This window comes from Cydia strobilella, chromosome 23, assembly GCF_947568885.1.
Source record: "Cydia strobilella chromosome 23, ilCydStro3.1, whole genome shotgun sequence".
Taxonomy (NCBI): Eukaryota; Metazoa; Arthropoda; class Insecta; order Lepidoptera; family Tortricidae; genus Cydia; species Cydia strobilella.
Window position 1 is genome coordinate 3611926 of NC_086063.1, and position 13769 is coordinate 3625694.

The 13769-nt window shown below is 42.8% G+C and overlaps 1 protein-coding gene across 2 annotated transcripts in view; it reads left to right on the forward strand.

Annotated features, from left to right (window-relative positions):
- Positions 1 to 13769, forward strand: part of LOC134751783 (poly(A) polymerase type 3) — a 223334-nt gene that overhangs the window by 22918 nt on the left and 186647 nt on the right. Inside the window, exons 13-14 of one of the 2 annotated variants that reach the window (XM_063687271.1) lie at positions 7139 to 7303; positions 8293 to 9930. The exons of the other annotated variant lie outside the window; for it this stretch is intronic. Of the exons in view, the coding sequence (XP_063543341.1) occupies positions 7139 to 7303; positions 8293 to 8505 (378 nt within the window). The 3' untranslated portion in view covers positions 8506 to 9930. Of the gene's footprint in view, positions 1 to 7138; positions 7304 to 8292; positions 9931 to 13769 lie in introns of those variants that run through there. 2 annotated transcript variants of the gene reach the window in all.

Here is a 13769-nt window from a genome sequence, read left to right on the forward strand (position 1 = left end):
GTGCCCAATTGCGGATCTACCTTCTCTGATTCTTACCACCAACTCTGATTTAGAGCGCATTTTGCACTGGAGTTCTTGCTATGGAATTAGAGTTAATCCTACGAAGACCCAAGCTATTATTATTGGTAGCCCCAAGAACATAGCTAAGGTGAATTTTGAGAGTCTGCCTCCTATTTTATTCGATGGGGTCCAGATTCCGTACTCGGCCCAAGTAAAGAATCTGGGCGTGATTATGGATCGTACTCTTTCCTGGGGTCCGCAACTTAATGAAGTCGGTCGTAAAATTTTTGCCGCTGTGGGATCTCTTAGGCGTCTCCGCAACTTTTTACCACTTTCCACTAAAACCGCGCTGGCCCAATCCCTTCTTCTTCCCATTTTAGACTATGCCGACATCTCTTATCTCTATCTTACCGAAGAGCAATTTGAACAAGATTGAACGGCTTCAAAATGTGTGCATTCGCTTCATTTTCGGGCTACGAAAATTTGATCATGTCTCCAGCTTCCGGTCACAGCTCAGGTGGTTACCGATTCGTTTCCGACGTAATACACATATCCTGTCTCTACTCTATCGCACTTTATTTATTCCAAATACTCCTGAATACCTTAAAAAACGGTTTAGTTTTCTTTTGTCTGTTAGGTGTTCTCAGAATCGCCTTCTTGCTGCCCCTCGGTCATCTAGTAAGTTCTACAACAAATCCTTCACTTTCCAGTCTGTAAGATTGTGGAATGCTTTGCCCATTGATATAAGACGTGCTCAATCCCTACCCATTTTTAAAAAACTTCTAAAAGAACACTATTTAAAATCTCTTTCTTAGTCTTGGTCCTTTCACTTACACATATGTAGCAACACATATTATATTATGTTTCAAATAATTTTATTGTTAATATTAGTTGCCCGCGCGCCGCGCTCCCGCGGCCGAGCGATGTACTTAAAAGTAACGGCACATCTTCGGGCGCATTCGTGCGCTCCCGGTTTTTCTTGCCAGATCAGTCGAATCCGCTACACGACGCCGGAAGGCCGCGCGCAGGCCAATCGCTCTCGCTTATGTTTTAAATACGTTTTACATGTACTTTTCTGTATTTCTTCTTCTATGGTGTCCTGTGCTATTTTCTTTCTTCCGTACTGTACTGACTATCTTCTGTGGACTGTGTTTAACCCTTAATAAACTTTATAAACGTTAAACTGCGTATATGTTATTTAATAGCTCCGTTGCTATAAATTTGGTGACTTTCCGACGTTAAAACTGAGTGCAGTGCAGTGTTATAGCGTCCGTGTAAACTTTAATCGCTATAATAAAGTGCGGAATAGATAATCATGGTAGAAACGACTGCTCCAAGTGCTACCACACCTACTCCACCGGTTGTTAGTGTACCGAGGACAGTAGATTCAACCGTTAGTGCGGTTGCCGTTAAAGTTCCGCCATTTTGGCCCGAGGAACCGGCTTTATGGTTTGCCCAGTTGGAGGGACAGTTTAGTTTGGCGAATATTGTGGCCGACTCGACAAAGTTTTACCATGTCGTGAGCAATCTCGAGCATAAATATGCAGCGGAGGTAAAGGACATAATAACAAAACCCCCGGCGACGGAAAAATACGACAAACTAAAAACTGAGCTAGTTTACCGATTATCCGTGTCCAAGGACAAGCGAGTGGAGGAGTTGGTGTCTCAAGCCGAGCTGGGTAATCGTAAGCCCTCGCAGTTTTTACGACACCTTCGCGACCTGGCCGATACCGACTTGTCGGACGACTTTCTGCGCAGCATATGGGCTAAACGTTTACCGCCGCATGTGCAGACTGTTATTGCTACGATGTCAGATGCCAGTTTGGATAAGGTTGCTGCGCTGGCCGACCGAGTGAATGATATTGTGGTACACACACCTCATGTTGCGGAAGCTTCTGGGTCAGCTGTTCCTGTTCTCGCGTCGTCATCTGTACCTAGCACAATGGAGGAGCGTCTCAACCGCCGTATAGATGACCTTGTGCGGCAAGTAGCCGCCTTAACGACTGGAAATTCCCGTGGGCGAGCTACATCGCGCTCGCGCTCCCGGGGACGTCACAGCTCTCGCTCAAGGAGTCGTGCGGGGAGCAACGGACTATGCTGGTACCACGACAGATTCGGCCCCCGTGCAACCAAGTGTCGCGCGCCGTGCAGCTGGACCGAGGGAAATGCCAGCGGCGGTCACTAATGACGACGAGTGATTGCCAAGTTTCCCCTGGTCGTCTTTTCGTCACCGACAAGAACACTAAACTGACATTTTTAATAGATAGTGGTTCCGATCTTTGTGTTTTTCCCTTTACTTCTGTAAATCCTCAGTGCCGCACTAAAGATAAATATCAATTGTTTGCCGCTAATGGTACTCCTATACCTACTTATGGCGCAATTAGTCTTACGCTTGATTTTGGTTTACGTCGCGCTTTTCATTGGCGTTTTATCTTAGCCGAAGTAACAAAGCCTATTATTGGCGTAGATTTTTTAGCTTTCTATAACCTGTTAATAGATGTTAGGCATAAACGGCTTATAGATTATTGTACTATGCTAACCGCTCGTGCTTATTCAGCCTCTTCTTGCTCTGTGAGCAGTATTAAGTCGATTGCAGGTACAACGGCGTATCACGAATTATTGCAGCAGTTTCCTGAAATCACGAGGCCTGCGGGTGACCCGACGGAGCGAGCCGTGAAGCACAATACGGTTCACTATATCCGTACCACCCCTGGCCCGCCGGTGTACTGTCGTCCTAGACGGTTGGATGCAGAGCGGCTCAAAATAGCCAAGCAGGAGTTCGACGATATGGTGCGTACAGGTATAGCACGCCGCTCCGATAGCCCCTGGTCGTCGCCCCTTCACATGGTTCCGAAAAAGAACAACGGCTGGCGACCTTGTGGCGACTATCGCGCGTTGAACGCCCGCACCATACCAGATAGGTACCCTGTCAGGCATCTTGCCGATTTCTCACACAACTTACACGGCTGTCAGATTTTTAGCACATTGGACCTGGTTCGTGCCTACAACCAGATTCCGGTGTTTAAAGATGATATTGCTAAAACGGCCATCACGACGCCGTTTGGGTTGTTCGAGTTCAGCTTTATGGGGTTCGGGTTGCGCAATGCCGCGCAGACATTCCAGAGATTCATTGACGAAATCCTCGGTGACCTGGAATTCTGTTTCCCGTATTTAGACGACATTCTGGTGGCATCTTCATGCGCGACCGAGCATGAGAAGCACCTTAGGCAAGTATTCGAGCGACTGCGTGAGCATGGTGTCCTAATAAACACCGCGAAGTGCGTATTCGGTGAGGCTGAGGTTACATTCCTTGGCCATCGCATCTCCAGCTCAGGCACGTCACCCTTACCTGAGAAGGTGAAGGCCATCATGGACTTCCCTCGCCCCACCAACATCAAGGCACTCCGTCGTTTCTTGGGTATGCTGAATTTTTATCGGCGTTTCCTTCCACACGCAGCCCAGAAACAGGCACCGCTAAACGGTTTGTTAGTAAGTCATCATTGCAAGAGCTCTGCTAAGATCGAGTGGAACGCAGACCTCAACGCATGTTTTGAGGCTTGCAAGGCGAGTCTAGGTAAGGCTACACTTCTTGTTCATCCACGTCCGAATGCGGATTTGGCTCTGGTCAGTGACGCCTCGGATGTGGCGATCGGTGGTGTGGTACAGCAAATGGTAGGTAACACGTGGGAACCACTGGGTTTTTTCTCACGTAAGCTGAACCCAGCCCAGCGCAAGTATAGCCCGTACGACCGCGAGTTGCTCGCAATTTACGAGTCTGTCAAGTACTTTCGGCATATGCTGGAGCTGAAGCCGTTCAGAATTTACACCGATCACAAACCTATCGTGTATGCCTTTACTAAACCCTTGGACAAGTGCTCGCCTCGCCAGTTTCGGTACTTGGATTTCCTTGCGCAGTTTTCCACCGACATCCGCCACATAGCAGGTGAGGAAAACGTGGTCGCCGACGCGCTCTCTCGTCCTGTCGATGCAGTCAGCGGCAATGCCATTGACTACAACGCGTTAGCTTCTGCTCAGGAACGCGATGCTGAGTTCCAGCAGTTGCTAAAGACCGGATCGTCATTGCAGCTCAAAAGGTTAGTTGTTCCTGGTACAGCTAGTGACGCTGCAGTTTATTGTGACACGTCTGGACCAATGGCTCGTCCGTATCTGACTCCCGAGTTCCGTCGACAAGCTTTCGATTCGATACATGGACTTAGTCATCCTAGCCCTAAGGCTACGACAAAGCTTGTAACTCAGCGATATGTCTGGCCTGGAGTAAATAGAGACTGTCGCAATTGGTCTAGAGCTTGTCAACACTGCCAGCGATGCAAAGTGTCAAGGCATGTGCACTCGCCTGTAATGTCATTCGCGACTGACACAGAGCGTTTTGCACACGTTCATATTGACCTGGTTGGTCCACTGCCATTTTCGCAGGGTTTCCAGTACTGCCTGACGGCATTGGACCGCTTTACAAGGTGGCCTGAAGTGATGCCAATTTCTGACATTAAAGCAGAAACCGTCACTCAAGCATTTTTCTCCGGTTGGGTGTCGCGATTCGGATGCCCCAAGCGTATAACAACAGATAGGGGGAGGCAGTTTATTTCCGAGACTTTCCGGCGCTTGGCGAAGTCTATCGGAGCTGAGCACATACAGACGACTGCCTACCACCCCGCAGCGAATGGAATGTGCGAGCGCTTCCACAGACAGATGAAGGCTGCCATTAAATGCCATGCGAGCGAAGATTGGGTTGAAGTCCTGCCACTGGTTCTTTTAGGAATCAGGACGGCATGGAAAGACGACTTGGCCGCTTCCACCGCGGAATATGTGTACGGTCAGCAACTGCGCTTGCCAGGGGATTTCTTTGAATCCTCGGGTCAAGATGCGCCAGCTGATTACACAGACTTCCTCACTCGCTTGCAGCTTATAATGCGCAAGTTACAGCCTTCACCAGTGGCTCGCCATGGTACGCATAAAGTGTTCGTGCATAAAGACATGGCTACGTCGACGCATGTATTTCTACGCAATGATGCCGTACGGAAGCCCCTGCAACCTACGTATACTGGGCCTTATCAGGTGATTGAACGGGGAGACAAGTTTTTCAAGATCCTTATTAAAGGTAAGCCAAATAATGTCTCCATCGATCGGCTCAAGCCCGCGTACATGCTAGGCGAACCCGATCTTAGTCCGGCTCCTGATCAGCAGCTCGCAGCGCCACAGCCAGCAAAGGCCGAACGCAGAACTCGCTCAGGACGTGTTGTACGTTTCCCTAGTTACTTGTAATCGACCTAAAGGTCTCCGAAGGGGCTGATGTAGCAACACATATTATATTATGTTTCAAATAATTTTATTGTTAATATTAGTTGCCCGCGCGCCGCGCTCCCGCGGCCGAGCGATGTACTTAAAAGTAACGGCACATCTTCGGGCGCATTCGTGCGCTCCCGGTTTTTCTTGCCAGATCAGTCGAATCCGCTACACGACGCCGGAAGGCCGCGCGCAGGCCAATCGCTCTCGCTTATGTTTTAAATACGTTTTACATGTACTTTTCTGTATTTCTTCTTCTATGGTGTCCTGTGCTATTTTCTTTCTTCCGTACTGTACTGACTATCTTCTGTGGACTGTGTTTAACCCTTAATAAACTTTATAAACGTTAAACTGCGTATATGTTATTTAATAGCTCCGTTGCTATACATATATATTTTTCTTTTTGTTCACGCTACCTGGTCGTTATTCTTCTCTTGCTTGAATTCTCATTATGTATTTATGTATTTTGTGTAGGTTTATGTAGTGTATTATTGTTGCTTAAATAATATATGTAGTTTATGTAGTTTATTTTTCATTGTTTGTTATTAATTATACTTAGGTATTTGATTTGTAAACTTTACACCTTTGTTATTTTGCACTGCCCATTAACTTATTTCTAGCCAGTGAATCGCTATCTGAAGGTTGTCTGGAAGAGATCGCTTTTTAGCGATAAGTCCGCCTGTTGTTACCTACTCACTTATGTCCTGTCATTGTTTGTAACATGTATTTTTCTTTGTAGTGCACAATAAAGTATTTTATTATTATTATTATTATTAATAAAATATAGGACATTAAACAAGAAGTTATTGAGGTCGTTTACACCGAGTGGCACTGGCAACCAAAACCCCGTATCACTGGTGTTGCCGCCGTGCAGGTCTCGACGACAAATAAAAAGACTTCGATTTGAAGTAAACTTATAATTTTGAATAGGTGCTGGTTACGTTACAAGGTACAGTTGACGAAAACGGTTAACGGGTGTAGAAGTGGTGGTTATAGTATGGAGGCTGATGCAAGAGTGATTAAGCTAAATTATCAATCAACCATACTCAGAAGGCAATCAGCGCCTTGCGCGTTTTGTATAATAACATACTGAGGATGCTGTTGGGTCTTCCCAGGTACTGTAGCGCTTCTGGGATGTTTGCGGTTTCACAAATAGATGGCTTCCAAGCCATAATCCGGAAACGAACAGCTTCCATTATGCGCCGAGTGCGTGGGAGCTCCAACAGCATCCTGAGTCTGGTGGCAGACAGGCTAGATTGTCCGATAGCTGGACACTGGCATAGTCTGCATGTTAATAATATTTAAACTTAATTTTAGCATTGACATTTAAATTTATTTTTGACTGCGCATAATGAATTACTATTAATTTTTAATCTTAATTTTAGTTTTTTTTTTTTTTTTAATCAGAATTTAATCAATCTATTATTATTAGTACCAGTATCCATTATTATGATCAATCTATTAAATTTAAATGTCAAGATTTATTTATTATTAATTTTAACATAATTTTAATTTTATAATTTTATTTTATTTTATTTCAATTCTTATTATAATTGCAACTGTTGTCTTATTGTGTTATGCTTATTATGTATATGGACCAATGTTGTCTGCAATAAATGATAAATAATAAATAATAAATTTGAATAGTAAAAAACTTTAAATTTAGGTGCCTCTAATTGTCCGCGATACAAGTTATGTGGAGCGCTCCTATTGCCTATTGCTAAAAAAGCCTCCGCATAGTAACCGAGCCCGATGGCTGCGTTCATCTACTGCATTATACTAATAAGGGTTGCGTTCGCAACAACTGGTAATAAGTAATAAACACTTGCGTCTCCAGGTGCGGCACGTGCGCCGCAAGCAGCTGCACCAGTACCTGTCGGCATCGCTGCTGGTGAAGCGCGAGCGCACGGCGTCGGGAACTAAACGCAAGCCCGACGCGCACGCGCACGCGCAGCCCGTCAAGCCCGCGCCCAAGAAGACCAAGCGCCTGTCCGAGAGCAGCGTAAGTTTACATATAACCCTTAAGAGCTTATTACACTATCCTAATTTAGTGACTAATGAGAGGGACGACGCTATACGTGAGAAACGATAGGATGTAACTCTTATCGCGTCTCACGTATAGCGGCGTCCCTCTTGTTAGTCACTAAATTTAGCAAAGTGTAATAAGCCCTTAAGGCCGTGGACTGGACGCAAGCCATTCATACATTGCCACAGATTACGTAATAGTTCTTACGCACAGATACTTATCTCTCAAAGAAAACGCAAATACCTACCGTTTTATACCTACACAATAATACAATGGAGTGACCTTCAGCGCGCCGCTCCCCGCACCACGCGCACCGACACAACGCTAGGGTTGCCGACGCTTCTTTCAAATACTTAGTATAAAAGAACAACACCCTTGAAGATATTTATCCATTTATTTTCTTGTCTCGTGCCAACTTATAGCAGTAACACAATCACAATGGTCGTCGAGGTTATTACAATACAACCGTTCGAAATCTAACCTCAAAAAACTAGTCTCATGCAACTTTTATATTAAAGTTACGCCGTTAAATATGTTATTAATAGTAAATAATTTATAATTAATGTCATTACCGGGTCTAACGCGATTAAATTTCGTTATTTTACCTTAATACATGCATGGGGTAATGACATTAATTATGTGTACAAAACGCGAGAAGTGTTAAATAATTGGGTCATTTTCTATGAAAAGGGACCTTATTGTCGATGGCGCTTACGCCGCTCAGCCGTCGCACGGCATTGTATTTATATCGGAGCATCGTTAATAATGGCGTAAGCGCCATCGACAATAAGGTCCCTTTTTATAGAAAATACCACAATTTATATTTCTTATCATCATAGGATAGTTTCTCAAAATCTGTCAATTCTGTCATCATGCCTATTACAGTTTGGTATGCGAAATCTTAATTTAACCATTACAGTCGACGAGTTGAAAAAACACACTAATCACATCTCATTCTCCCACAGACGGACGAAGTGAGCATCCTGTCGTACAACGACGACTCCAACTCGTCCAATGTGTACGAGCTGAACCTGCACTCCGCGGCCGCGCCCCTGCTCCCCGCCCCCGCGCCCGCCCCCGCGGCCCCCTCGCCCCCCGCGAGCGCCCCCGCCCCCGCCGAGCCCGCGGGGGCGGGGCCGGGGGCGGGGGCGGCGGGGCCCAGCGTGGCCTGCACGTAGCGGTACGAGGAGTGGCGCCGCCGGTTCATCTACGGCACGCATCCGGCCCGACCCAAGCGCGGGGCCCCACTGTGAAGTGACTACAGTGCAGTGCAGTGCTAACTGGTGTTATGTGACCAATTGATCTAAATAGCCTATACCGGCATTTCCCAAGCTGTAAATCTGAGGGTTAACGGTAATGTTTTATGGCCCCTTTTTAAGCAGCCAAGATTTAGGCCCAAGAAATGGCAGTTTTTGTTAGGTCGGTCGGAGCTCAGCCAACTTTGGGAATTGGGCACCACCGGCCTATACTATTTGCCGCCCTTTTTATACCCGAATACTGCTTCGCGTGGCCCGGGCTCCGCTGAGCTCCTACGTGTAGCGTTCGGTGCGATTTAATGGTGTTATTTTCATTCAATGATCTAATGTGACGCGTAACGGTTTACGCCGTTATGCCTCAATCTATGACTCCTGATGGTTCATTTACAACCGCCGCCATCCGCCATCGGATGCGCAGGCGTGAGAACTACACTTCTTTTTACCCGCCTGCGTCAATAAGAGGGTAATTAAGTCTAATAATCACCAAGTTGATTGTTGGTCGGGTAAGTATGATATCCTAAGACTAAGCCCCACAGATCTAACCATATAGAACCATATAATTACCGGCTAGAAATAGCTCCACTGCTATATTGGGTTGTGCCGACCTCACAGGGGCATTTGATGACACACTACTCACTTGCCAATAGTGTTATTACTTCTTCAAATTTTTTTGCCTTATATTGAGAGTAAAACACACTCACACTATACGTCTATGGACTGACTTTCCTCTTTGATTAAAAATTTTTATGGACAAAATTGATTAATTAATAGTTGATTCAAATCCAATATTTAAGTTTTAGTTTTAAACTTCATAACTAAAGCGTCGCATGACCCAAGCTGGCATAAATATGAACAATGGTTAGACTTTTGCGTCGAATCGTGAGTGACTTGTGATGATAGTGATAAGGTTTCGGCGTGATTTTGGCGTCGGATACGTTTTGAGGGTAAGTTACTTGACTTTTTTACAGAATTACTGTTTATTACGTCAGTGAATCAACTTTTTCTTGTCACTCATCATGGCTATATTTCCCTGGGCAACTCTTTAAACCCTGATATAGTGGTATTAATATTACCAAACATTAAATTTTGTGGTAGTTTTAACCCATTTATATGATGGACCATCTATTAAGCATATTAGTAGAAAGTGATACAACATTTCTTCTAAGAAACTGCTACTATTGCCCCCTACTGATAATGGGACAAAATAACGACGAGAAAAAGTTGCAACACCACAACACAAATTAAAATATTTTCATAGAAAGTAATTTAATTTGTTCTTTGAGAAAAAGTTGATCCACCCACGGGTAACGTGTAACAATTAAGAAATGAAGCTTATTTAAAAAAAAGATTGTGAGATTGTTACATACGATACGGTCAACAGTAACTGTAAAATAACTAATTTTGAGTGCAGATGCACACTAAGCAATGACGTGTACAAATTTTGTTGAATTGTCATAATTAAAATTCCATCCATATATATGCAGTTAATGATAATATTAACAGTTTCGTTTCTGATTTAGTGAAACTGGTATAGTATTGTAAATGAGAAAAAAAAACGACTGTTACGAGTGGTAACAGGTGGAAGGTGGGCCGTTGACCGCCAGAGACTGACTGACGCGCGCGGCGCGGCTTCAGCCTAATATCAACCTTCGTGCATTCAGAAAAGGTTCACTATGACGCGCACGTGATAGGCGTGGCGTGAGACATATGTGTAGATGGATTTTTCGTTATTGACCACAAGGATTTGTTGCACAGCCAATATATATTTTTTTAAAGCGGCAACATTTCACGGGAGATCAAAATAAAAACCCCATGTAAAGGTTTATACCCAATAATTATTATTGTAAGTGTGCAAGCAAGTAGAATTTTTATTTGGAGATTACGAAAGTAATGTTTACGAAGATATAAATGTCAATATCCCAAGCATTTGGTAATTGAAGCAATTACTATCTATCTAGGCACACCACTGGATTTAAAGTAGGTTTGAATATTATGTATTAGAGTTAAAAGAATTTTTATCGAAACGCGAGAAAATTGAAAAAAAAAATACCTAGGAAATAATGATTTAATTTGGTAAATGTGAATCGAAGGTCCATTTGTTTTTGGGTTTTATTTATTTGCAGGTCGCCGGACGGGCGACGAGAGTCCGGTAAGTTGTGTGGCGACATTGAAAGACACAGTGAGACCATTTGCAAGGAAATTTGACGCGTTGTCTTTAAAGGGGCCCACTGACTATCAGACCACCGGGCGATATCGGCCTGTCAGTTAGAACAAAAATTTGACAGTTCCGAACAACTGACAGGCCGATATCGTCCGGCGGACTGATAGTCAGTAGGCCCCTTGAGACCCCATCAACGTGCTGGGGCCACTGCTAAATAATTTTACGATATTTAAAAAAAAGGGCCCGCTACGTACTGTATTTTGTATTTAAGTACCTTTTGAATACATCAAACTAGTTTTTCCGACACCTACACCGAAAGTTTAATTTTAATAGCGCAATCCTGAGCTTAATATAAGTAACTTTCTCAAAGAAACCGGTATTCTAATTAACTACATTTAGGGAGGTAATCAATAATTTATTTTTATCTGATAAAGCCCCTATGAGCATGTACACTTGCCTTAGGGCCATGTTTACATTTTGATTAGTGTGATGAGTTTATACATTTGATACTAATCTCGGACGGTCGATGTTTCAGGAGGTTCACTTTTGATTTTGACAAAAATTGTCTCTATACAAGGACATTATTGCTTGTTTTTTTTGACTGGAAGTTTATTGAATAAGTAGTAGAACTATAACTATACTTATTCGATAAGTCCGCCATTTGTACATTTTTCTTTGCTTGTGTAATAAAGTTTAAATAAATAAATTTAAATAGTTTCTTGAATTTTTATACAATATTTTACGTCGCAATTAATTGTGACTGACTGATTAGTAACGATTGATACAATTATGTACTTATTACCTGTCTTTCCTTGCAAATGGTTGAACGTTTGAGAGTACAAAGTGGAAGAAGTGAAAGATTATACAGGTTTATTTTATATATTATTAAATTACACTATCTTAGAATGGTATTCCACCTATACAATTTGTTGGTCCAATGTGTGTTTGCGTCTCACATATTGCTTAATGAAAGAGTGAGACGCCACGAATACCACCCTTATTACGGTTATCTAAGCGGCTTTCAGATTTGTTTTAAGTAAAGATCGCTCCAGACTACGCGGCGCGAAGCCGCGAACGCGAGTGTGGAGTCGATTTCGCTGATTAGCGAACTAGACTCCACACTCGCGTTCGCGGCTTCGCGCATGAGTGTGGAGGGAGCTTATGGCCTCGCTAAGCGCGAAGAATCGTACACTGACACGCCATTTTCTGTTCCTTTCGCACGCGCGTAATTATATTGGGGCGCGTTCAAATATAACGTAACGCAATTTGGGGGGGAGGGGGGTAAAACATTACGATGTGTTACAGGGGAGGAAGGGGGGGGGGGTTAAAAATCTTCGAAGATTACGTTACGTAATATTTGAACGCCCCCTTGCCGTCCCGCTCGAACAATGGCATTGACGCTTATCAACTCTTGCTGCCAACTGTACCCTACCAAGCAATTTTGTAAATTCATCCTCCGCGTTTCAATGTATATTGATTAAAACGTTCAATATTTACTATAATTATATAACTAATCTGTACTGTATTTGCATTTTTATATGAAAAAAGTTAACACGTTCGCGGACGGTAAGTGACGTCATGTGTTAACAGGCCCACTGATTATCAGTCCGCCGGACGATATCACAAACAAACAAAAAGTTGACAGTTACGAACAGCTGACAGGCCAGAGACTGCAGGCGGACTGGTAACCCACTGATTACCAGTCCGCCTGCAGCCCCTTTATAGGCCAAAGGAAACAAAAAAACTACGCGAATGCTATAGCATTCGTGTCCGCGAATGTGTTAACTTCTTGTAGAAAGTGTATTGCCTTGACGCAACATTCTATGTAGGTACAGTGAGTGGCAGAGAGTGAGTTGAGAGTTATAGTAGTATATAGTATTTTATTTATTTATTTTTATAGTGGTCCCACACTGGCTGGCATATAACGTTATAATTGTTATAAAACATCGTAATTCGTATGACAGAGACAATATGATAGTATTCATAGTGTTTTATTATGTTGTCCCTGTCACACAATGTTATACCTATAACATTTTATAATACCATGTCGGTTAATATAATAGTTACACGAGATAACGTTATATACACGAATACAAAGTTTTGGTGACGTATTTTGTTCTCCGTGTATAGACACGCAGAACAAAATACTTCACCAAAACTTTGTATTTATCTATATTGCCATTATTAGCAATCTGTCAATTCAAAATTGGTATAAAACAGGATGATTGGATAGTAAATTGGGCAATGTAATTTTTGTATCTGTGATATAAAAATACAGCTTAGCCTCGCTACTGTTTTCGTGACACAATTTTATTTTTGACTTGGGAATTAATAATATTTCATTATCTAGTCAATTGTCACAAAACATATCAATATCTTCCTTTTAACTAATTATACATTAGTTAGTACAAGTACAGGAGGTATGTCTTATTTCCAGTGATCGGTAACAACGGTTTAATTTCATGGCAGCGTCGTTGAGTTAAAGGTATCTGTAAAGTAAAATTCAGCTAAAATTATTAATTAAGTTTAACCTTTATATGAACTAGTTGGCACTCTCCTTTAATAGTTATTTGTTATACAAGGGTGCAAAGTTGTATTTTACCCGCGAGTCTGTAATTGAAACACGAGCAAACGAAAGGATTCTATAGTTGAACCACGAGCGAAGCGAGTGGTTCTAAAATAGAATCCTGAGCGTAGCGAGTGTTTCAACACACGAGAAGTAAAATACATTTGCACCCGTGTGTAAAACAAAACTTTTCCCCTCACTATAGCGAGGAAAGTGCAATCATCACTGTTCCACATGTGGAATTACACATTTTTTTACGATAATACGATATTATAACAGAAAAATCTGGAAGTTGTGTATTTTTATGTCGGAGTCGGTAAGAAAATTTTTGTTGACAATGTTGACATTTCTGACGATGCGTTTTGAAATTGCATCGACTCAACTTGTGCGTTCAGAATAACATTCAACATCATTTAAAAAAAACAAATGTTTCTTAAAGAATTTAAGGTTTATGACTTA